General features: G+C 41.6%; 1 protein-coding gene across 3 annotated transcripts in view; it reads right to left on the bottom strand.

Annotated features, from left to right (window-relative positions):
• Positions 1-6,991: 6,991 nt before the first annotated feature.
• Positions 6,992-26,217, bottom strand: part of TUB (TUB bipartite transcription factor) — a 125,611-nt gene continuing 106,385 nt past the window's right edge. Inside the window, exons 4-11 of one of the 3 annotated variants that reach the window (XM_033153267.1) lie at positions 23,130-23,294; positions 21,108-21,229; positions 19,636-19,827; positions 17,658-17,770; positions 16,029-16,143; positions 12,595-12,693; positions 10,522-10,693; positions 6,992-9,368 (exon numbers count right to left, since the gene is read on the bottom strand). In XM_033153267.1, coding sequence (XP_033009158.1) covers positions 9,235-9,368; positions 10,522-10,693; positions 12,595-12,693; positions 16,029-16,143; positions 17,658-17,770; positions 19,636-19,827; positions 21,108-21,229; positions 23,130-23,294 — 1,112 coding nt within the window. In that variant the 3' untranslated portion in view covers positions 6,992-9,234. The remainder of the gene's footprint in view (positions 9,369-10,521; positions 10,694-12,594; positions 12,694-16,028; positions 16,144-17,657; positions 17,771-19,635; positions 19,828-21,107; positions 21,230-23,129; positions 23,295-26,217) is intronic. The other 2 variants (XM_033153251.1, XM_033153258.1) reach the window with 2 other exon arrangements.

Below are 26,217 nucleotides of genomic sequence, written 5' to 3' on the forward strand. Positions count from 1 at the left end.
GTTCGGTCCTAGTTCCTCTTAGCCCACTCCCACCCACGTTTTTGTTTAAAACCCAAAGACAATTTAAAACAAATTGAGACAGGAACATTGTCAAATTCTACTAGAATGATCATTGGTTTGTTTTAAGAAAGGCACAGTGATGAATTAGAAAATGTTAGCCATGGGAGACAACACTGCTAGCAAACTTAGCATCTCCAGTTTTCTGCTTTTTACAACTGAAAAGTCAGCTGGGTTTCAAAACGCATCTTTGATGAAACAGAACATCCCAGATATTCTGGGCTTAATCCTACAAATACGTATGCCTGGCTCTCTCTATATATTATACTCGAGCAACCACCTGGTTAGTTACAGGACAGATCCTTCAGAATAACATCACACAATTCTGTCTCCACTTTGGTTCTCATTTATGGTTCTTTTCACAATTCAGGCTCACATATTCTTCGCTGGCCATTGAACCAAAGGACAACAGTGATCCGGCTGTCTGAGAAACTGTTAAGGTACAACTTTCAGTGACACAACTTCCTGGGACATCCTTGTTTTGTCCTTACAATTACACTTTTTAATAAGCCTTTCACAGAAACCAGAATAGTAAAATCTGATTTTTGTAAACTGCACTGGGGTTTTTCACCCAGTAGGGTTGATCTCATTCTAAAATATAGGGCCCATGCACTGAGAGAGAGAGAGGGAGAGAGAGAGAGTTATTAGAATTACTCACGGGAAACTGAGGCTGCCAGTGACATTTTTTAAATTGAAGGAAGTTCAAAGTAAGTAAAGTGGAAAGAGATTGAAATGCTTTTTGCCATATTCTTTATAAGAACTGCCCCCACCCCAAAACACTGGCTGGATGATTCTACCAAGAAGTTAGTGAGAGGTTTGGGTCAGGAGTCCACACATTTTAGCTGGCCTTGGTCACCAGTTGAAAATTGTGCTTGCCACTGACTCTTCCCTTCTCTCTGAACAGGGTCAGCCAGTGTTTGCTGAAGAGGCCAGACCCCTGTCCTGCAGGGGCTCATCCCAGCCATGCTGTGCCTCAGAGAAGCTTGATAAGCTGCGATACAGCTTGCTGCTTTCCGAGCAAAATACAAGAGTGTCTTTGGCCATGTCCAGGCTCTGGAGAAGGCAGAGAATATCACCAGATTTAAAGTTGGCAAGTCACCAAGCTTGATTGTGGATCCTTAGCTGGAGGTAAAACTCAGGGCTGGCTCCACCCCCTTGGCATTAATGGGCAACTGTCAGGACACCTGATCCCTAGCAGGACCCACTGCTGGTGCCTGCCCTGGACCACCTTTTTGTTGTTTCCTGGCCCAGAGCTCCAACCAGCACCACACAGGTGGGTCACCATTTAATTCCCCCATGCCTCCAGTATAAGCATTGGTTGGGGGCACAATGCCAATAGCAGCTAGATCCAGCATGTCAGAGTTGCACAGAGTGCTGCTGATGCCCTCAGGTGCCACCAAGTAATCACAGAAAAAGGAGTCCCAGGCCCTCTCAAACTACAGCTTGCCCTGGTAGAACAGTTAAGGTGATGTTTTTCCCATGAGTCCTAACTTAGATGCTACCTGTGCTGCAGGTAGATTTTCCATGGATTAACTTCCAGCCAGTCTCTCCTAAATGCCCAAGTGAGGACAGAACTAGAAAAGTTGGTGGGAGATCAATGATCTGATCTGATTAGTTGCTGAAGACATCTTACCAAGTCATTTTCCTGTGCAAACATAAATCTTTAGATATTGTCACAGGACTGTTTGTGTTGATGGGAGGGGCCTAACTGAGCAAACAGGATAACAGCCTCCTTTTTCTTTCACAATATCAGCAGCCCTTAGCGTTAAAAGGTTTTGAATTTGGCTAAGTATATATAATGCATATTACAATGGATAAATATTTGGCCCTAGCCCTCCAAACATTTGTGTTCCTTTTATTTCATACCAAATAATCACCACCGTAAAGGTTACATTTTGTTGTACAGCCTCAAGGCACACCCATGTAACCCAAATCTCTTTGCAAGTTGTTTTAGGGACAGAGAATGCACTCTACCACTTAGTGTGCTGCATTTGTCCAGAGTCTGTTGACAATGAGCTTTCTAGCTTTTAAAATGCTTGCCTTGCAGGACTTTTTCCTGCACCACATTACCGCATTACCTAAAATAGTGGCACTTTTATTTATACGTTGGTATCGCAGAAGTTTCAAATGCTGCTTTCAAAAGAAATCCAATGTACATTTCATGCTGGTAGCCAATGCTTTCAAATGGCGGGGAAATAACCCGGGAGGTCAACAAATGCTTTTCCCCCCAAGGCCGCGTGTTTACAAAAACGAAACAACCAAAAACCAGGCTATTTCTTGACCTTTTGGAAATCTCTCTAGATAATTCAACCATTCATGCAATCTTCCAAATTTGGGGGCAGGGGGGCTTGACTGATTTGTCTGTTTGTCAATGTGCACGGCTTTTTGTTCTTTGCCAATTCATGATTTCACTAAAGCTGACTAGATATCAAAATGTAGCAAATCATAAGGTGTCTCATGAATAAGGCACATTAAGCAGGCGGGCTGATGTTTTGTTATTGGGATGCAATGAAACATCCTGGCATATAATCCAGGACAGTGGACAGTATGGGGCGCATCAGCACTACAAACTAGTACGGTACCCGTTTTCTACCAGCCATGGCTTCTGTCTAAAGCGTTCTGGTAATAAACATGTTAGATGATTCGTTTTCAAACTTCTGCTTTTAGAAACCTTTTCCATATACCCATCTGCTGACAAACCTCTACATATCTGCAATAAAAGGCACACTATCCTTGTGTGTGGCAGAGAGACGAGCTACTTTGTTGTCAGGTCACTGAAGCTTGTGTCAGCAGACCACTCTGAAGAGTTTCACCAGGTGGCTACTTGAGGATGTGACCGAGGATGCAAAGTAGACCTTCACCACCTGCGCCATCTTATAGTACGTATCTTATGTGCACTAAGTTGTGTTCACTCAACTTCGTAGCAGGTCTTGTGCTACTCATGCTCTAGACATCATTTGGCCTGTTTCACTCAAGGGCCTAAATTGGATGGCCAGCTCTAGCCAGTAGGAACCCTCCCCCAAGAGCACACAGGCAGGCATCCATTGGATAAAATTAGTTTCTGGGGGCAGACTACCACCCAAAAAGGTCACCCACTCTTGCTGTTCTAAACCCAATGGCTGCAAAGCTTAATTGAGCAGAAGTGTGGTTATTTTTAGCAAGTCATCCATAAATTTAAAAGGTGCTCTTGATACACTGGACAGAAGATTTAAAATATAAGTATATGCTTTTGTGGTATTTTTATGCATTGCGATTCGCTGTTATTTTTATTGATTATAGATTAGTAATTCTTTATTGTAATTGTTAAGTTTAAACAGTTTATTTATTATTTGCTGCTGTTTAATTTTACTGTTTACTATTAGATCTTAATGGCTTATTCAGTTTTGCTTTATTTGTTATAAGTTGTTTATTTTAAGGTTACTGTGACATTTTTTTTATATAGGATCAGATTGTTACTATTAATGTTTGATCTTTTATTATATTTTTATATGTTTTGGAAGCCGCTCAGAGTAGCTGGGGCAACCCAGTCAGCTGGGCAGGGTATAAATTATAAATTATTATTAAAAATGCAGATGGCAAGCATCATCTTAAAAGAGACACTTAGCATTTACTTCCATTCCACAGAATGCTTCTTCTAAAGAAGAATGTGAAAAGTTAAACCAGGAGGGGTTGGAGAAGGAATTACGGTATAGCAGAAAAGGAGGTGAACTGTTATTTCTTTACCCCCACCCCCACCCCCCGCAGGAGCCCACCTACAGCCTAAGGCTTGGTTGCCCACAGGGACAGGGATGTGCATAAAAGTGGGCTATGGAATCTATTTTCCTTTCCTAACAAAGATGACTGCTTTAGTTTGCAACGCTTTGCGCACCTATTTAGCCATTGAACCAAGTGGGAATGAACCTTTCAGTAAGCCTGCCTAGGATCTGTGTGCAGGGCAACCTAATTCTCTAATGGACTATCAAATATGTTGGGCCTTCTGTAGTTTTTACTCTGTCGAAATAATGCAAGTCAACTGAACTGACAGGGACCTGTTTCTGCGTAAACATGGTTAGGCTTGTATTATGAAAGTGCCTTCAACTAAGCACCTGCTTGTGCCTCTTTTCTTTTGGAAGTGATTGAAACCGGACACAACCCAGTAGCCTTTAAGTCAGATTTGTAGAAGAAACCCAACTACGCCAAGAGTGTGATCCAATGCTTGCCAGCTCCCTATTATATTTAGGGTGGCAGCCTCTGGATAGGCAAGCAGTTGCAGCGTAACCTTTATTAATGACAGCCCTTGGAGCAATATAGGTGGGACAGAAATAGAATATACTTTCTAGAGTGTTTTATAAGTCGGCTTTAGTTTATTTGCCTTTCATTTTCATTCTGCATGAGCGACAGAACCATGCTCACCCTAATCCTTTATTTCTCTGGCATTTACACAACAATCACCTTGATATTTCTCTGCTGCTAGAATAATGCCATTTCTAAGGATAACACTGTGCGGAGAACAGGTATGGTCTTATAGGGCCAGGATATTGCATTTTCTCCATATTCAGAGGATTGCATTTATGTCTAGGATGACGCTGTACATCAGCTACATGCGTGAAATATGGGTTTGGTTGTGGCCTTAGGTGCTTTTGTTAGAAAAGCATTCAGTCAATATTAAAAATATTGTGTGTGTGTGTGTGTGTGTGTGTGTGTGTGTGTGTGTTAATTATAAATCCTGATTTTGTTTGTGAACATGGTTACCTGCTCCAAAAAGTGTTGCTCTAATACCAGGTATGTGGAGAGTGGCTGTAGTTTCTCAATGATGAGGAAAATAACTTGACATGCACTCAGGTAGAGCACTGAGGCTGGCATTTGAGACAGGTGCTAGGGCCAAATGTCAGCCTCAGTGCTCTACCTGAGCGCATGCCGAGTTGTTTTCCTCATCACTGAGAAACTACAGCCTCTCTCCACACACCTGGGATTAGAGCAACGCTTTTTGGAGCAGAGTAAAACTTCCAGGAAGTAGTGAGTCCTGGAAGCGGTTCACCCCCTTTGAGAACTTAAGTACCCAGTACCCCCCCCCCAAAAAAAAACCCCAATTCAGTAACATTCTGCATCTAAACCTGGATACCCTTTTAGCTATGATGTTTAATAGCCCAAGGATGTCTGCTCCTTTCTGAAAGCGCCATGCTGGTGCCCAAAGCTTCACCTTGTGGCAGAGCATTCCATTTATTAATCATGCATTGTGTGAACAAACAGCTTCGTGCTCAATTTCACTGGCTGACCCCTAAGTTCTGGTAATATTGGGAGGGTGGGAATTAACTTCATCCACTTTTTTCCCATTCCATGCATAACTTTATAAATCTCAATCATCTTGCCCAGCCCAGCTGCCCAAACACTTGACCTATTCAAGTCCTCCTAACAAACAAGGGCGCTTTAAAACACACAGATGGAGATTCTTTAGGCAATCTAAACACCTTTTTCTCCAAAGCGCTATCATTTTTTTTTATTTCCATAAGACTATTTGGTTACTGTGCTTAAGGCCTTGGGTATGGTATCAAACTGCTTTAAAGTCTAAATTGAAAATTGAAGGTTTAGGGGATACACCTACGCTTGCTCTTGAAAGTTCCCCAGAAAAGATAAGACTGTGGATGTTCTTTGAATGTTCCACACACGGTAGAACAAATTGTTTTCTACTGTCCATTATACAACCAGTTACATAAAATGTGTGCTATCCCCTTTTTTGGGTAGTCTAACATCATGGCACAATGAAAATATCAGATTCTATCTGTCTGACATTAACCTGGGAGTAACTGCAAGGGTGGCTGAGTTTTTGTCAATAGTATGTCTTAGAGTGGTGAATGGCACTATTTAGCGGGAAGAAATCCCAATGAAAATCCTCATTATTATATATTTTACATGGCTGTTTATTTGTATATATGTTAAATTTTTATATATGGATGTTTTATGATGGCCTATAATGGTAATGTCTAATAAAGGTTTGGCGAAGTAAGCTCTTCACAGTTGTTTTGGTTTCCAGCCACAGAGGATTTTTTTTTTAAAGTCTAATTTGTTGCTGTGAATCTTGCCTCCCTTGCATGCACTTTGATAAGGTGCCCCTGAACCCAAATCTCTAGTATCTAAAACCTGAAATTCTTTGGTGCTTAATGCATGTCTTTTCTGTAATGACTGATGGTGGAAAAAGACAGCAGCAATTCTCCCTGTTTAGAATATTTTGATAACTTGGCCCAAGGCATGAACAAACTCTCACTCAATTCTTCCCAGCTACCCACTTTGCAAAGCATTGCTACTGATAATTCCACTGAGGCCCCTTTGCTTGATGAAACAATCTATGAAATAAAGGCATTAAAAAGCAACAATAATTCAAATGCACACTTGAACAATGAAATCCACTTGCTCCCTTCTTTGCTCCGGGGGTGGGGAGCAAATACGCAGAACATAATTATCTGAATGTCTAAAATCACACAGTCCAGGTGGATACAAACTCTCATCACAGCCACATCCTTGGATCTTATTTTCTCATCATACAATATTTGTTAAATTAGAGGAAATGTCTGATTGGCTGATGGTCACGTTTCTGAGGCTGCAACACTCTTTCTCGGAGAACAGGTCCACAGAAATCAGCCTAAGTCTAATTCTTCTAATATCAATCTGCTCTTGCTTTGAGACTAGTGAAGGTATGCTATTTAAACAACTGACATCAACAAGCAACATTAGCAAGTTTTTTTATTTCACTGGTCAATGAGGATTTTTCAAATTATGTTGTATTTTAAAAAATTATATGCCACTTTGGATTTTTTTCTAAATATTAAGTGGTTTATAAATACATGTAAATAAAAAATAAACAAAAGAAAGGCTTTTTTCCAGCACTTTTCCATGTCCTCTCTCTTAAAAAAAGGCCAGCTTGACACCTATGTTGCAATCTTTGGCGCCAGGCAAATGTGTTCTTCTTCACCCAGGCATTCTAAGTTATTGTAATTTTTAACTGTTTTATTATTGTATTTGTGTCATGATACAATTGCTCCTGAAATCCTAAATAGGGTGAAAACTGGCATATAAATATTTAAAATAAAGAAGTTAATGTTGAATAAGGCTCTTTTGGATTCTGCCATAAAGCTCTTCTGTCACATTTTATGTAGAGTTCATTGGCAGCGTTTTGCGGTGGGTTTTTAGCTAATCCATAATCTGGGATCCCACAAATCTCTTTCCTTGCATATTGCATGGGCCCCTATTCCCTGCCACATGAAAGTATTTCACCACTCTCATAATCGGCTGTCGCCCCACAGAAAATGGAAATTCACTGGGTTGGGTGAATCCTTGTGCTGTGTGAACTGTCATTATGTTAGGGTTTCTCCACATCTTGGGGCATGGTCACTGCTTCGTTGTCACCCAATATTAGAATGCTAATGTGTTTTGACTTAGGAGGGGAGATTTTGAAGTATTTGTTGCCCACTACACAATGGCATACATTCCCAGCCTCCTCTTGATATGGCCAAGAAAGAGTGTCTTCCTACAACCCCCATGGCACCTTCGTTTCTCCCAAGCTGTGTGCATACTCCCTCTGAATCTGGATCAAAGTGGCGAACCATCCTTTCAGCTCAATTTGTAGTACCTTTTTTTTGAACTTAAAATACAAGAAATTAGGCTATTCAACAGCCTGTATTCTTCTGAAACATTTTGATCTAGTAATTAAAAGGCAGCATAGTACATATTTAAAACCGGGACACTTTAAAAATAAATTTGCATGTCCACGACTAATTCCCTTTGCATGTAACCTCACATACACTTGCGCAGCAAACTGGTCCAGTCTCAGTAGGTGGTATTTTCACATCAATGTGCAACTTAATAGTCCTTTCTATGAAAACAGATATGTGGACAGTATCAGTCACTGTAGGTTTAGCATATGGTAATTCTTGATTTTGTCCTCAAAAGGGCAGGGCATGTTTTGTAATCATAACATTTTGCAATAACTGCATTATCTTCTAAACAGCTGCCACAGAGGCTGTTGTCTGAAGAGGTCTTCATCCAAGCAACTGAGTGCCATAAGGAACATATGGAGCTGACCTGAATCTAGCCAGCTCAATATTGACAATGCTGATGAGCAGCAGCTCTTCAAGTCTTCCAGCCCAGCTCTTCAGAATCTTAAGATCAGAAAAGTGGGACCTGCAGACCTCTGGGTATTGCTGGACTACAAACCCCTCATCCCCAGGCATTGTCCATGCTTGGGAGGTGAAATCAAGCGAAATCTGGAGGGTCACAGGGTCACAACTCTGTGTTTACTGAATGTGCCACAGATTGAACCCAAGGCATCATACATGCAAAGTGAATGTGTGCTCTCGATGACAACAGGAAGTTCCCCAGATATGACTTGCTCTTGTGAGATAACACAATTTCTAGCATCCATATGGCAATTTTGCAAGAGTGCAGTTTCTCTCCTTTAAAAATAACAATGACTTTGCATTTGAAAGTAAGGTTTAAATTAAAACACATCTATAAAATGACAACTTGGCTTACAAGTGACTTGTGCGACATTAATTTGTGCTTCCTGCTTCTCTCTCGCCCATCTCCCATCACGACTAAAAATTCATCAGGCCGCTCCCACGTAAGCAATATAACAAATTAAGTTTGGTCTTGGCCTTGAGACCAAATGCTACCTTCATCTCTGGGTGTGTGTGTGTGTGTGTGTGTTTTAAAGTGCATCTTTCCCGTGGTCTTGTTTCTAAAGTGGGTGATGTGAAACTCTCAAGGAATTGAACGCGATCTTGAGGTATGCTTACAGCCTCTGAATACTTCTTAAATCTAAAACCAGATTTGTGTTGCGGTAGCTGTCATGGATTTAGGAAAGAAGAAAAAAAAGCACCACTCTCAGTGGCGTTTTCACTTTAAGCCATGATACAGAACCCCATGGCACATCTTCATCACATAACTGAGGACATAAGATAGGATTTCTATTTACAGATCTCTGATGCCCCTTCCAGAAAAAAATAGAGACTAGATGGAAAAAAAAATATTTCCTGAAAGTCCTGAATTTTAAAATATTTTTCTCTCCAGCAAAAGGGCTGGTCCTTCAAAAAAGCAAATTTTACCTGCCCCATTAAAACATGAAACCAGTGATGACACCAGATACTCCTCCTCCTTCCGGTGGCATGTGGTCCTGGCGGTAGTGAGGCTCAGGTGTAAGCTGGTTCACTCACAAGCCAGCTTGCTGTCAAAACTGGACAGGGCAATAGCAAAGGCTTGAAGTGCACACATTGGGTAGTTGTAGTCCATAGTGAAAATATCTTCTGCCACACGGCCAAACTGCATCACAATATAGTCAGCTGAAAGAGGGTGGGGGGTGGGGAGTAAAGAAACACAGTACAAGGACATCAATATAAGGTTCTGTGTAGTGTGTTTGTGTGTGTCAGTCAGACACTAACTTGCAGTCCAAAATATAAAGCAGGGCAAGATGAAAAATCATTTTCACCACCCAGATTCAATGAATTCAGCCTGGGAGACAGTTTCCTTTAGAGAGTTGAAAGGGGCATGATTGAGATGCTGGCCAGCTGTGAATTGCCTGGCACTTCCTCTCATACCAAGGATGTCCTCATAAAGGGCAGAGCCAGGAACCAGAAAAGGGATACAGAGATGCAGATGAGATGAATAGAGAAGCGGAAGGCAGCTGCAGTAATCAGGAAGAGACGGGGCGAAGCATCCTTCTCCCCCGCCCCCACCTCAGCTCCCCAGCCTGCTACCCTGACTGAACTCACTCTATAGTAGCCTTTCCCAACACTATCTGCCTTCACTGTTGAGCTAATCCTTGCAAGCTAGGCAAATGTTAAGGGGTGCAAGTCTCCTCTCCCCATGAACTGTGGGGCACACCACAGTGTAGCAAACGCCTTGATCCCCATGGTGCGCATGCTCATTCCACTACCTCTGTTTCAGGTTTCATCACTTTCAGTGGCCACATTAAAAAGAAAAAAAGCAACCTGCAAAACCTATTTAACTAGAGGCAACAGTGACAATAGCAAATGAATGTGTACACCACCAAAAACTATACCCTCCCCCCAACATAAAACCTTCCAGCTTTCTCAAAAACTAGTACATGCTCGGACTAAGTTCCATGGTGAAGTCAAATTGCTCGGTGTTGGTTCATTCTGTGAACTAGTTGTCAATAGTTCAGCTATCCCCAGTCTGGTGGCCTTGAGATGTTTAGGACTATACCTCCTGTCAACCCCTGCCAGCGTGGCCAGTGGTGAAGGATGGTATGAGCTGTACCCTAAGACACCTAAAAAGCACCAGATTAGACCAGGCTGCCCTACTTCCTCATCTTCTGTGCCAAGCCTTTGCATCACAGAACGGTTGAGGGACTGGACACTGAGCAAAGTGTATAAAAAACAGACTCTCTCTCCCTTTGGTTTTTTACATGAGTTATCAGATTTCAGACAAATAAACAGCATTTCCAGGCAGTTTTGCTATAGCAGTTGTACTTACGATCATTATCGTGAATAATCTGAAAATTTTTCACTGAGGCCTGTGTCACGCGACCATGGAAATTTAAAACGTAAGACTGGGTGTCATCGTTCCAGACTGGAGTTTTGTTGTGCAGCTCAATGACACTTTCTGTGTTTTTATTCTGCCACCTTGCTAGGAGAGTTTCATGCTCCTATGAAAGCCAAGGGAAAAGACGTCATTTTAGCAAAAGCCCACTTTTTACATTTGGTTTATGCAACATCAGAATGTGCCCACTCCCATGCTATCACTCTCTCAAAAAACAGTCTTTAACATGTAGCCCCCATATCTCCCATATCTGTCTGCCCACACTTCAAGGTCAGATACCTAAATTATTCTCCAAGTGTCTCCTTTATAGGTGATGAGATTGAAGACCATGACAGAGAGACAAGTGGCTTTTTATTTAAAGATTAATTATATATTAAATATGAACCAGGGAAACTCCTGAGATACATGACTTAAGCTAACATGACAGCTTCTCTGTATGCAGAGCTGTAGCCACCTTGTGTCTTGTGCAGACTGTATTTGCTAAAAAAGAAAAGCCACCTATCGTTCAGAGCCTCCTTGTTAATGACCCATTCTCACAACTTCAGCAAGCATGACAGCTTTTATGTATGCAGATGTGAGAAGCCACCGGTACCATGCGCAGAAGAGTGGCAACCCTGACAGCGAGCACAGAGCTGTGTGCACTGAATTTTACCATACCACAGTGAAAACAGCTTTTTGCAATGCTCATGGGGTTAAAAGTCAATGACAACGCTTAAGTTCCTTGAATTCCTTGCACTGAGTGTTGTTGTCAACTAGCTTCCACTCAATTGTAGACTCATTGAAATTAATGGACCTACATTAGTCATGCTTCTTAATTTCAGTGAGTCTACTATGAGTATAATAATAATAATAATAATAATAATAATAATAATAATAATAATTATTATTATTATTATTTATACCGGTAATTTATACCGTGCCAATCTGGCTGGGTTTCCCCAGCCACTCTGGGTGGCTTCCAACAAAATATTAAAATACAATAGTCTATTAAACATTAAAAGCTTCCCTAAACAGGACTGCCTTCAGATGTCTTCTAAAAGTCTGGTAGTTGTTTTTCTCTTTGACATCTGGTGGGAGGGCGTTCCACAGGGTGGGTGCCACTACCGAGAAGGCCCTCTGCCTGGTTCCCTGTAACTTGGCTTCTCGCAGCGAGGGAACCGCCAGAAGGCCCTCGGCGCTGGACCTCAGTGTCTGGGCAGAACGATGGGGGTGGAGAGGCTCCTTCAGGTAGAAGTTAGTTGAATGTAGTTGTCTCTGGAGATGAGCTAAACACATCTGCTTCTACACATGGTACTTAGAAGAAGAAATTGGCTTAGGCAGCTGCAGCCATGAGAATATTATTGACCAGCACCTTGGGTAAATCTCACCTGCAGTAATCTGTGAAACTCAGATTAGGAACCTAGTGCACAGTACTAAGACAGAACTTTGAGCTCAGTATTCTCTCCTAATCTGGAAATGCCAGTGATTGAATGTGGAACCTTTGGCATGAAAAGCCTCTGTTCTATCACTACTTTATGGCAGCTAGGTTTTTTGTATCTCCAGTATCCCTCCTCCACAGCCTGTGACATTTACTTTTATTTTAGATCTTTAAATGTATCATCAACAACTACTACTACAACTCATACCATACTACTACTACAACTCATACTCATACCATACTACTACTACAACTCATACTACTACAACTCATACAACAACTACTACTACAACTCATACTACTACAACAACTACTACTACTACTCATACCAGGAACAAACTCAGTTGGTCGTATCTGAAGAAGTGTGCATGCACACGAAAGCTCATACCAGGAACAAACTCAGTTGGTCTCTAAGGTGCTACTAGAAAGAATTTTCGATTTTGTTTTTACTACTACAACAACTTGGCTTAGTATACACCCTCCCACACATACTTGAGACTCATTATGAAGAGGCTGGCAAACCCCTAACTTAAACAAATGTGCCCACAGTCATTGCAGGTGAGCTAGTTTTACTGAGAAGAGTGACTTACGTTGCGTGGCCTGATGGAAACTCTCTCATGGTCCATATCCATTCCTGGTATGATGACACTCATCTTACGAGGACCTTTAAACCCCAAAACATTTGTTTCCTGTTTTTGAATGAATAGGAGAAGCGTTTTGAATACCACACATCTTTCCTTTGGAAGCCAGTCTTTCCAAACAAATATCACTGACGATAAAACAGTAATTAGCCTACAAAGGTGTTGCTACAAAGCCACCCCACTGTTGGCCAACAGCGTCCCAAAATATTCAATTTTACCTTGTAAGTTCATGGGGAAAGGGAAAATGTAGGCGCTTCATAAAACATACTTTGCATAAAGTTTAAAAAATGTGCAGACACTTCAGCACCGGCTACAGCTCTGCGCTATCGAACAACAAGTATCATTAACAAGAACGCAGCAAGTGGCTTTTGACAGTGTATATTTTCAGGACCCACCTTATTTCTGTGATTGCAAGTTGTTCTAAACTGTTTTTAATATTGTGTTTTAATGTTGCGACCCACCCAGGGAGCTTAGGGTGAAGAGCTGGCAATGATAGATAGATAGATAGATGATAGACGATAGATACTTTTATATATGGTAGTGCTTTCATGTGTTGAAAATGCTTGGCACGCATATCTTAGCAACCCATACAAAGGCCCTTGCAGTAAGTCGCCGTAAGCTGCAGTGATCTCAGAGTGGTGAGACAGTGAGAATGAATGGGGTGGGTGAAGAGAGTGTGACGTAGCTCCCATGCTTCTGGCCAGAGTGGAAGGCTTCCTTGGTGCCTCCTGATTGCTCCTTCGCAGCTCCCAACTACTTTTGTTTCTTGGGCCTGGACATGAAGGAGGACCAAAGGGATGGACTTGCACCCAGTGAGACGGAGGAGGCTGCAGCAGGAGTAGGAAGAGGAATTCTTCCTCTGGCCACTATGTACAGCTTGGGTTTCCTTCTTTTCTACCATCACATCACAGGCAAAATCAGTAGATGATCTTGGAGGCTATATGTAGCCACTTGTCCTAGGCTACCAACCAAGTTCATGGCACATGTAAGATTTAAACAGGACTGCATAGTCAGACTAAGTCCATATGTGTCTTTTGACTACTATATTGCATCAGCTTCTCCTAATGTGACCACGTGCCCCTCCTAATTCACCGTGGAAGGGAGGCAATGGAGAGGTATCTCCTCTTGCATAATTTTGTCACTTCTCATTCATCTGCTGGCAACTGGTGCTCTACTGGCACCCAGCACACACAAGCAGGTGAATTCTAACCCATTATCACAGTTGAGTAATGTTAAGTGCACAACTGAAAAAAACTGCGTACTCAGTTGCACACACTTATTTCAATGGTAGTAGTACAAAAACGGTTGGAGCACTGCAGCCCACTTGATAACTGGGAACTGAGGTCCATAGCACAGTTTTATGAAAACTAAATTGCACGTAAGTGGTCAAGAGGTCAGCAACGGACCATTTCTCACTAACTGTTATATTTCTAAGGACTTGGCTGGAATCTCTCTTCTGCTGCAGTTCTAACAGTGACCATTAGGTGCAGCTGTAGATTTATTAATCATCAGCAGTGCCATTTCTGTAGGATTGCCTTGTTTTAAAAGCCATTCAGGATCCTGGGTTTTCTCTAAAGTCATGAGTGTTTGAAAATGCTATGGAAAGTGTACACACCTAGGACTTAAGTGAATATGCATTTTGGGGCTATTTCTGATCCGATTCAGCAATTTGCATAGAATGTGGCATTTTGGGAACATCTCCTATGCACACAATCCTGTGAGGTGGACTGCAAAACCATGCACACATTCTTCCACAGATATGTAACCAAGAATGCTCCCAAATGTGGGCTATAATATACGAAATGACCATGCAGTGTATGATCTTAAAAGACATCTGAAGTGCTTTACTCAAATACCTCTTGAATCCCAGCATGGTGGGAAGGGAAAGCAATGTGTAAATACAATATGTTAAACAAACAAACTTTTGTGATGAGTGGTTCCTGAGTTTCTCATGAGTTTCTTGCTTGCAGCACATTGCTGATCTTAATGCAAAGAAGCTTGCACAAGGTACAGCAACCCCCCCTTTAAGCACTTTCAATATATGTGCAACCGTGCACAAGCACATTGCACAGAACCTGGAAGTGACCCAAAAATGTCACAAAAAGGAGCAGAACAGTGTGTTTGCAGGCTTTTTCAATGGTGTTTCAAATATACATGACTTCACTTAAATGCTCAGTGCCTTGGAACGTAACCCCCGTGTAAATGGGGGGTTGCCTGCATAGGGCTTAATCTGATTCAAGCCTTTGCCTTCAGATTCCATTTTAAATGTCAGTGCTGAACCTAATAACTTATGAAAGAACTTTGATCATTTTTGCAGAGAGTCTTTCTTTCACCCAGGTCCTATACAACTGGAATTAAGGACAACGGTTTCCAATGCACTGGAAATGATTCGGAGGCAGGCCAAAGCACCTCTCATTTTATAAATTAAACGCTGACTAGGGTTTCTCTTCAGTCCTGTAATATCTGGCAATTGGTTGTGAATCTACTGCCAACCTTTGGCTTTGCTTGTGCAACTCAAAGCGGGCTGGATGACTCAGACCCACAGCGGAACCAGCAGTTTGCTTGACCCAGGCACAGCAAAGGAGCATCGTGAGCTAAGAGCATTTTGCATCTTGTATATCAGATGCTCATTTCAGCATGTCGCATTTGCTCCAGGGAAGTCTAGGACTTGAGCAGAAATGGGTCATTTGAGGGTAAAGAAATCCCGAGTGCTGGGGTTGGATGACTCATGCAGACAACATTCACAATCATTAGCAAATGGATGCAGATTTTCTCAGTCTTATGGCCAGAATGAATCAATGGACACAGCCACCAGTCCCATTTACTCAGGTTTTACACCACCTCTGATTATACACTGTGATCTGTTTTTGCATAAGAGGCCCAGGTGTCCAATAATCAACCTAGAAAAATGAACCCCAATCTTGCACAATTTATTTACCTAGACTTAATTTAAGAGCATCAAGGCCAGTGCCCATTTCTCACTGAAAAATCTGATCCTAAAGGTAGTCACAGTTTCCTAGAGGCACTTGGTCACTGCACCTCCCTTGGACCTGATACCACTGTTCCTCATTTGAACTGGATGGGGGAGCATCTCGCCTCCTCAGCTAAAAGAACTGCACAAGACGGCAGAGGAACCATTGGACATCCTCTTATTTTTCAGCAAGTGTGATAGTGGAGTAGAGGATGCGCTGGGAAGGCAGTCTGAGCGCAGCACCAACCAGGCAAAAGGCATCACTGCTCTCTGGCTTCCCCCGATGGGTGTCCCTGATTTAGGTATGGGTGTGGGTCATAAATGAGTTGAATGGTTGATACAGCTTTGCATGCTTGATTATTAATTACCTTACTAAAAAAGTTTGCTTACTTTGCTTATGAATGGTACTTACGTAGCAAATAGCAGCTAGCTCCTGGCGCAGATTACTTGCCTCCAAGCTCAACGTTGTTTTCATTGGGTTTACTCCATTATCATAAACTGTAAACTTAGTCCCCATAAGATTTGATCTATTACAGAGGAAAAACAATGGATTACCTTCATTGCCTGCTACTGATTGATTATCATCATTTGAGCCTTAAGCACTCAGAATCTCAATCTCTCTCTCTCTCTCTCTCTCTCTCTCTCTCCAGTGTATCTGGGATATCATACTCCCAGAGCAGTACAGAGGTTTTGGAGGCTGCATACAATAAGAGGCATGCCAGATTGAGCTACTGTTACTATAAGACTCTGAAATGAATTTCACAAAATCTCAGAGAAATGTATCAAGGCTAGAGATATGGTCCCATGTGAACCAATTACGAAGCATTCATAAAAGCATACTTCTATCCTGAATCAAATCATGCAGCATTAATACTCACCACTATCATTAATACCTGTATCTCCCCTCTCCTTCAAAGATCTCTGGGTAGCGTACATTGCCTTCCCCCGTTTATCCTCACAATAATCCGGTGAGGTATATTGGGCTGCGAGATATGTGTCTGCTGCTAGCAAGCTTCATAGCTTAAAAGGGGTTTGAACTCAGGTCTTCCTGGATCAAGTCAACCATTTCATCCACTATGCCCAGGAGTGGCTCACCCAGTGAGAAGAAACAAAATAGGAAATTCTTTCCAGTAGCACCTTAGAGACCAACTGAGTTTGTTCTTGGTATGAGCTTTCGTGTGCATGCACACTTCAGCTTTTTTCACGAAAGCTCATACCAAGAACAAACTCAGTTGGTCTCTAAGGTGCTACTGGAAAGAATTTCCTATTTTGTTTCGACTGTGGCAGACCAACACGGCTACCCACCTGTAACCAGTGAGAAGAGGTAGGGGGGTGAGGAGGCCAGCCAAGCACACTGGTGGGAGTGATGGGCTGGGTCGTAGCAAGGGAGGGATGTGCAGTGACACTGTTCCTGGGAGGGTATTACTTTGGCTCTTCCCCATCTCCTGACTCTGCTACAGTGGCACTTACATCTCTCATTAGCACCCTTCTTTCCAATGCTCTTGGGAGGATAGAATGTCAATTTCCTTACCGCCCTTTAATCACTCCAGCTTGTGTAAATAAAAATAGTAGTTAAAATTAATTAAGGGGGTAATTAAAACAAGTTATGCTGCAAGCATTCTGAAGTTACTACTGTGTGTGAATGGACAGCAAACAAACAAACAAATAAATAACAGGAAATCTTTTGACTCCATTATGCAAAATGATGAGCAGTGATCGCTTGATTCTTTTGTGAATTGCTGTCAATTGCGATTTTCCATCAAGAGAATGCATGGTACGTAGGAATGTAAACAGGGACTGATATCAAAGGTTTGCTTTCAGTGTTACCACTGGTATCCTGAATCCCAAAATGCTTATCTGATTCTCTTAGAATATACCCTAAATCAATTATGGTGAGCCTGTGGCCCTTCAGATGACTGGACTCCAACTCCTGTCATCTTTTATCACTGGCTATGCTGGCTGAAGCTGATGGAGTTGGAGTCTAAGAACATCTGAAAGACCAGAGGTTCCCTGTCCCTGCCTTAAAAATCTAAACCTTTACCTTAGCTTTCCAATGAAACTCTCTCCTCCTCGTGACAGGTCTGTAGGGTCAATGGAGATGAGGTAATTTGAGGTTTTGCTCTTCTTTCGCTTTCTTCCAGCTAACAAAAATACCTAAGGAATTTGAAAGCGGAACAAAATGTCACACTCCGGGCAGAATCTGATAGAACCACCAGAAAAAGAAAACGGACTCTAATTTTGGGGGGGTTTAGTATCATCAGCAAAAATGTAGAAGGCCAAAGGGAAAGTTAGTTTAAAAAAGGGGGGGTTAAAAAAATCAGCAGAGGAAACTACTTCCTTCGATCCATTATTTATGGTTTAAATAATTAAACCTAGTACACTTTGTTAAATGTTTAATTTGAGCTTGAACAGTTCCCTTCAAGTAAAAGGAAAACAGATGCCAGTTCGGGTCAGAAGGGTAGAGAGTCCAACTACTAATCACTTGAAGACTCCAAACATACCAAGGACAAAGTATAATGTAAGTATAATGTAAAGCCATGTAGGAGTAAATATTACATTACCCCTTTCCCAGGTTTCCCAATATGAATTGCTAACACATTCAGAAAGAAAAGAGAATGCAAGCTACTATGACATGTTTCTAAAAATCATTTCAGCATACTCCCAGCTCCATGGAGCTATTGTAGCATGTGGAATTGGCTTTCCACATGGACTGGCAGGATGGCATCTTAAATATCCCAAACCAGGATTGCACTTCCCTGAGGTCTAATGAGTTGATCTATGGCTGCATCTTATGGACCCTTCACTGGCAGAAAGTCCTATTGATTTCAGTGTGATTTACTTCTGAATAAATATGTATAGGATTACATTTCATGTAAAAAGGTAAAGGGACCCCTGACCGTTAGGTCCAGTTGCGGATGACTCTGGGGTTGCGGCGCTCATCTCGCTTTATTACTGGCCGAGGAAGACGGCATACAGCTTGCGGGTCATGTGGCCAGCATGACTAAGCCACTTCTGGCAAACCAGAGCAGCGCACGGAAACACCGTTTATCTTCCCGCCGGAGCGGTACCTATTTATCTACTTGCACTTTGATTTGCTTTCAAACTGCTAGGTTGGCAGGAACAGGGGCCGAGCAACAGGAGCTCACCCCGTCGCGGGGATTCGAACCGCCGACCTTCTGATCGGCAAGCCCTAGGCTCTGTGGTTTAACCCACAGCGCCACCTGCATCCCTGTACACTTCATGTACTTCTGTACAATTTGACCATCTACAATAGGAAGCTGATTCCAGACGTCAAGTCAGCTGCATGGACTCTTGGAACTGATATTCAATGGCCACCGCATGGCAATTAGAAATGTGTGAAACTGCCCTAAAATGTTTACCATCCATATTTGATGCAAGAAGAGCATGTTTTAAGAGGCTGCTCCCCATTCCACTCCTTGGTTACTTTTGATTATTTGCATATGGCTCAGGATCGGATTGCCTCACTAGGACTGTCCTAACGAGACATAGCATCTAAATGTCTCTGTCTGTATACAGTTAATAAAGCAATAAATTTCCATGTTTAATAGTGTGTCTTATGACACTTAGCACTGGGGAAACGCTTGAATGAAACATTTTAACAGGATGAACAAGACCTGCACAAGCTCAGAAATTAAATGTTAACATTCAAGTGGTTATTCAACAATCACTTATACTATTCCTAATTATAAATAATGCAGAGAACATAGAAGAGTTTGGTCTCTTAACAGGGCAATCCTACACAAGTCTACTCAGAAGTAAACCCCACTGAATTAAATAGGACTTACTCCCAGGAAAGCATGTACAGGATTAAAGCATACTGTTATGTTATTTTTTTTTCTCTGCTTGCAGGTTATAATGTACTCTCAACTTTAAGCATTCATATGTTGGGGATGGATGGTCCAAACTCTGGGTATAGGGATTTCCCCACTTGTACAAGCTGGTTTCTGCATGTTTTCTTTTGCTGTTTTATATGCAACCAGCAAGATCTGCTTTATGACCTTTTTCCCATCCTCTCTTTCCAGGTGGAGGTAGTAAGTAGGGTACATTCCACGGTCCATTCCCTTCTTGTCCCTTGTGATTCGGCATTTGACAGTAACCCCCTGAGGAGCAGGTCTCACAGCAAACAGCTCCAGGTCGTCTACCTCTATGACGGGGTTGTTTGTCGAAGGGCTAGGCCCGGAGGCCGACTCCTAGGAGAGGAAGAAAAACGACTGTATGTGCTTAAAAGACAGACACAAATTTGCTCACAAATTTATTGACAGCTGCAGGAATTATTATAGCTAGGAAATGGAAGGGGCAAGCAGAATATAAAATGGAAGAATGGTATAAAGAGGTATGGAATATAGCTATTAATGATAAATTAACATGTGCCATTAAGGTAAGATGGGGAATATGCAGGAGAAATGATTTTGAGGAGATATGGGAGGTGTTTGTAGAATTTGTACTGTTAAAATGGAATGGGGTCAAACTATTGCAAGAGGTGTTGAAATTTTGGTAGGTTGGATAGTTACAATGGAATGGTCTCGGTGGTGGGGTGCACATTTTTATTTTTATTTATGATTATTATTTTGTCATTTAAAAAAAAAAAAAAGACAGCAGGATCCAATCATTCTGAAGGCAAGCTAGAGCAGAAGCGTGGCCCTGGAGGGTCTGCGTTGGAAAAGGGGATGTGCCTGAACTGGGCAAAAGCCAGAATGCGGGGCAATATGTCCTCACTGAAACATGGAACCATAGAGTTGGAAGGCACCACAAGGGTCACGTGTATCAAAGCCCATGTGCTGAACTGACAACACTGGAAAAACTGGGGTTTCCAAATGGTCGATGAAACCCAGGCGCCATACCGACCCTATCAACCTGTGAGGAAGCTCTGATGAAATGTTAATATTCAATGTACTCAGAAGGACTTCTTCCTGACTATATGTAGTTAGGATTGCACTGCCACTCAGAAGTTTGATGAGGGCAGCCAGCCAGGCAGAATAGCTCTGACGCAGTTTCTCATTGGCCCTGTGCCTTCAGCCATAATTAGGAAAGTCACTCTACACTGCTACTAAGGGAGGGGAGAAAGTGGGAAAGCTGTGGCATTAGCCAGCAATATCCAACCATCTGATCTGTTTGCCACACAACAGCTTATGATCAGGAACAGTCTATATGGGACAGGTGACTTTACAGCATATCCTCCAAGTCTCACAAGTAATGTTTACTCACCACAATGTTGCATAATATTTGTTATGTTGTTTGTGCTCATCACACTTGTCATACGACAAACGCTAAATCTGCTTCCATAAATGGGCTGGGCAGTAGAGCCAACAGCCCAGTGGAAGTATGGGATCTTTTCGCTATAAAGGATTTTAAGAGGAATCTGTTTGGATGGCTTTAGCCTGAAGAATACTACTGTTTCTAGCAATTGCACTAGATGACTCTTGACAAATGTTTGACCCATGACCTGGCCTCATCACACCAGGGTTCTCACCTTATTTGATTTCTTGCTTGTTGCAGAACCTGGTCGTGTATTACTATTCAACTGTGACGAACTTGAGCTGTCTTCATCTTCCTCATCCTCCTCTTCATCAAAATTCATGCTGCTTGAAATGCCTAAGGGACATCCATCACATTTACAGATTTCAAAAAGGCTTTTATAATATTCAGTTTGAATATACATCTCAATTGCTATCATAATTCTCTGATTTTCAGATATGGCATACTTCTGGTGACTAGATTCTGGGTATTTACAACAGAAGATGGAAACTGTATTTTTATTGTTATTATTTATCATTTTTATTTGTCAAATGGCAATCCAAAACATGTGTAATGCAACAAATAAACATTAATACAGAAGAACAAGAGCAGCTGTTCGTTTGTTTTCCACTGAAGTCTTTTGCAGCAGAAAACAGATCAAATATTGTTCATGTATGCGACAACAGCAGCGAAATATTGATAGCCCAGAGTTGGAAACAACAAGAGATACCGACAATCGAAGAATGGCAGACGAAAGTAATGGAATACGCGGAAATGGCAAAGCTGATGGGACGGATCCGGAACCAGGGTGACCAGGTAGAATGGTGTAAATTTGTGACATATTTAGAGACTTCTTGTGTACATATAAAATCACTAGCAGGACTGAGATAAAACCTACTACGTGAAGGAACATTAACATTCTAATAGAGACGAAAGTAAATGATGTGAAAAGTTAGGCTAAATATAGGATGGAGATGTTATAAATGTGCAAAATAAGATTAAAACAGAAAGAAGCCAGAAGAGGGACAGAGGAAAGTCGAAGCTCAGCAGAGCAAATGATATAATGATGGTTATGTAATGGTAATATATAATGGTTGTTGTATATTTTTGGAAAATCAATAAAAAATATATGGCAAAAAAGAAAAAGAAAACTGTCTTCTTTCTCTTTTATGGCATCTTTCTGCACATTAACAAATAGACAGAAGGCTGATTTAAGCAGAATATTTATCCAAACCATGGGTCAGGGCAGGACAATTCTTATGCCCATACTCCATAGCATCACCACCCTATATTTCATATGTAAATGGAGATGCAGGTACATGACCAAAAAATGATAAGGGTCACACCCATGGAAGATGTTAGAGCAGTCTTCCCCAACCCTACCCTGAATGGATCCCTGTTTGAGGTAACTACACCAAACAGTATCAGAGGTGAATGGGAAGGATATTCTCCCACTGCAATATTGTCTCCAACTGCGAACTATAGGGATGTAGTCAGGGATATAATGGGGACAAGGGCTTAATCTGTTTCCGGATGAAGTCACTTTGATGTCTGAAGTTATGGCCCCTCTTGGCTGAGTTCCAGATTGGAGCCCATTTACTTGACTATGAGGTGAAAGATTGAAATGTGATATAATCTTCAAGCATCCAAAGGGCTGTCACATGGAAGGTGGGGCAAGTTTGTTTTCTGCTGCTTGTAAGCCACTGGATTCAATTTTTTTAAAAAAAGAGATTCCAACTAAATATTAGAAGGGAGGGGAATCTGACAGTAAAAGCTGTTTCGCACTGGAATGGGTTACCTTGGAACCTTGACTCAATGAGAACCAAGCTAGTCCTTATCTCAGTAGTATTAATTAGCTGTACTCTTGGATCTATTTTGGGGAGCATATTATGAATTGGTTTTGTGTGTGTGTGTGTGTGTGTGTGTGTGTGTATCTCACATCATCACATCACATCACATCACAGAATTCTAGAGTTGGAAAGGACCCTGAGGGTCATTTAGTCCAACCCCCTGCAATGCAGGAATCTCAACTAAAGCATCCATGACAGATGGTCATCCAATCTTGAATGATGGAGACACCACCGCCTTCCAAGGGAGCCCATTCCATTGTCAAACAGCTCTTGCCATCAGAAAGTACCTCCTGATGTTTATTTGAAATATCCTTTATTGTAACCTGAATCCATTGGATTAGGTGACCTGTAATCATACAGAGTAGAACTAACAGCCAACAGCATCAGCAAGTTTCATGGTTCCTTACCTTTCTTCTGCATTGTCAACCTAAGGTCCTGTGTCCCTTGTTGGTGACTGGTAGCTATTGTCTCACCATCATCCTCATCTTGACAAGCCTCTCCAACAGTAAGTATTTGAACTTGGCTCCCTACTTCCTGTACATCATCCTGAAAAGCAGCTGGACCATCAATTCCTAACAAGCAGAAAAAGTCAAACAACAGTGTCACTATCCAGAGACAATGTGTGTTTTTCAACCTTTGACCACATCATGCCTAAGAAGTCGAACCTGGCAGCCATCTTTAGGTATACAGTGGTACCTCGGGTTACAAACACTTCGGGTTACAAACTCCGCCAACCCGGAAGTAGTACCTCAAGTTAAGAACTTTACCTCAGGGTGGGAACAGAAATCACGTGGTGGCAGAGCGGTGGCAGAGAGAGGCCCCGTTAGCTAAAGTGGTACCTCAGGCTAAGAACAGTTTCAGGTTAAGAACGGACCTCCGGGACAAATTAAATTCATAACCAGAGGTACCGCTGTATTTAAATAAGAAATGTAGTTTTCATACAAAAGAATGCTTGCTCCCTGTTGCTTCCAGGGGTCTGGCTCTAGATCAATTAGCATGAAAACTGCTATCTAGAAGAGTACTGAAAGAGCAATGTTATAGGAAGTCCTTTCACAGAGCACTTGCCTTTAGAATGGCACCTCAAGAGGCCTAAAACTACCATTGTTAACCAACAGAGATTGGTCACATCCTGCCTGGGCTGCAGGAGACCCTGGATAAGAAGCAGGCAGTGGTAGGAAATGGCTGCCCATGCTTTTTTTTTCTTGGCATGAGGAAGAGGCATGTGGAATTATCACTGCTTCCTGCCTGACATTTGGAGCTTCCCGGTTCATGGCAGGCAAAGACAGAAGCTGCTTTGGCTGTAGGCTGGGGAGGAATGGATTGAGTGTGTCACTTGCCTGCAAAGCCACTGAATATGGAAGACTAGCCCCACCCACATAGCTGCTTAAAAGACCACAATATGGGACGACATGAAGCAAGGATTGGATGCGTTCCGACATTCCTCCAAACCATACTCAGAACCAAAATGTAAAGGTAACAGTCCATGTCATTCCCTTTGAGAAAAAAGCTTGCTACAGTGACAGAAAATCAAAACAAAATAGAATTATGTGCATTTCAGCTTCTGATTTTATGCTTGCATGTACAAGATGTTGTGCTTGTGTTTACTTATTTGTCAGCACTATAAAATCATTTTTGAACTGATATAAGCTGTAATATTTCAAATTTCTTTGCATAATGGTTTACATGCTTCCTGTTCTGTGTGGTTCAAAATTAACTACCGGAGAAAGAAACTGCAAACCACTAGGCAGAATTGGCTACTATTTCAAAATGTCAATATTTTAATAATGTCTCTTGCAAAGATGATCACAAATGGGGATGTGGGGAGGGAAAGCAAATCAGAACTGGGCAAACATTGCCTAATTCCCTCCTTGGCTATTAGCATTAATTTGCATCATCCATTTTACTTTCTTGTGAACACGCAACTTTATTATTTCTCACATACTATCAAAAGTAAATAAAAAATGTTAATGTTGAATTTCTGCACACTAGAAATTGGCACTTAAGAACTGACAACAAAGAATTAAATTGGCACAAAAGTGCCTTATGCTTACACTGGTAGAATAAGCCTGCAAAACGTATGCAGAAAAGCTTTTTAGGGAGACAATTATGTGCACTATAGCCACAATAATTCTGCAAGTAACTAATGAAGCAAAGGTAGCCATGGGAACTAATTCATACTTTACAAGGCAGATTTTCCTTGCAGTTCCCTTTAAGCACTTTCCTTTCACTGGATATTCGCCAGAGACAGAGCACTGCATAGAATGGGCCACTGGTGTGATTTAGCATAGCAATTAATTGGGATGGTTTCGCACACTCATTAAGCCAGGCATCTTTTCTGCACGGTGGGAGAACAGACATGCATATAATGTAAAATGCAGTGTGGGTGGGACACACGTGTGCATCTGTTTCTGTTTGTTGCCCAACTTAAGAGGGGAAAGGGTCACACCATCAAACACAGAAATGTGCCACAAGTAGCCCTTAACATACTAGTTATGCACCAATATGCTGATTCCCATCCTAAGTAAAATATTTAAAAATAAATACATACATGCATTTTGTAGAAAGGCAGTATGGCTACACAAACAAACATTTCTATTGCTCAGCGGTGCAAACTCAAACACATGCTGCTCAAAAGTAAGGCAAAACAGAGAGAAAATACAGTATATTCTGGCGTATAAGACTACTTTTTAATCCAGGAAAATCTTCTCAAAAGTCGGGGGTCGTCTTATACGCCGGGTGGAAAATCTGTGGTTGAGTATATCTCAAACTCTATATTTTAACTGGAAAAGTTGGGGGTCGTCTTATACACCCAGTCGTCTTATACGCCGCAATATACGGTAATTGTAATCATCAAACTAGCAATTAAATCACAATATTTGCAGCAGATGACAATATAAAACAGTGGGTTAGAGCTACAGATAGGAGTAATTCTGCCAATGGCGCTTTTCTGTGTTGTACACGAGCTATTCAAAGAAATTGTGTGGCACTGAACAAGCCCCTGTAGAAGGGTTTGTACGACACTCTGGGCTAGCACTTATCTTGGGACCTTATGCAAGGGATTACACAATGTCTTGTACAAACAGAAGCACACCTCTGCATTTCAGTCCTCATAAAGAAGTCATGTGCTAAATCAGTCTATCTAGATATAAGCAGAACAATAATTAATTAATTAAATAATTAAGAAAAATTATTTAACTATATTGACCTGGCAAAGCTAACGGATAAAATTAGAGGAAGGGGTGATCAAAAATTCCAACAAGACTGGGGGAAGTTTGGAGATTACTTAAAAAAGCAATGCCCCACAGTGAAATGCTGGCTCCATTTCTAGACAGTCTGTATCTTAATTAAGAAGATGTATATATAGAAAGGAAAATTGCACAAAATAGACTAGAAGGAATAAGAGTGTATTAGAGTAGTATTATAAATGTTAGATTGATTCCTAGGATGAAGACAAGTGGAAGCCTTGAAGGAGGAGGTAGTAGGAAAAGAAGAACA

The sequence above is a fragment of the Lacerta agilis genome, chromosome 1 (genome assembly GCF_009819535.1).
Source record: "Lacerta agilis isolate rLacAgi1 chromosome 1, rLacAgi1.pri, whole genome shotgun sequence".
Lineage (NCBI taxonomy): Eukaryota > Metazoa > Chordata > Lepidosauria > Squamata > Lacertidae > Lacerta > Lacerta agilis.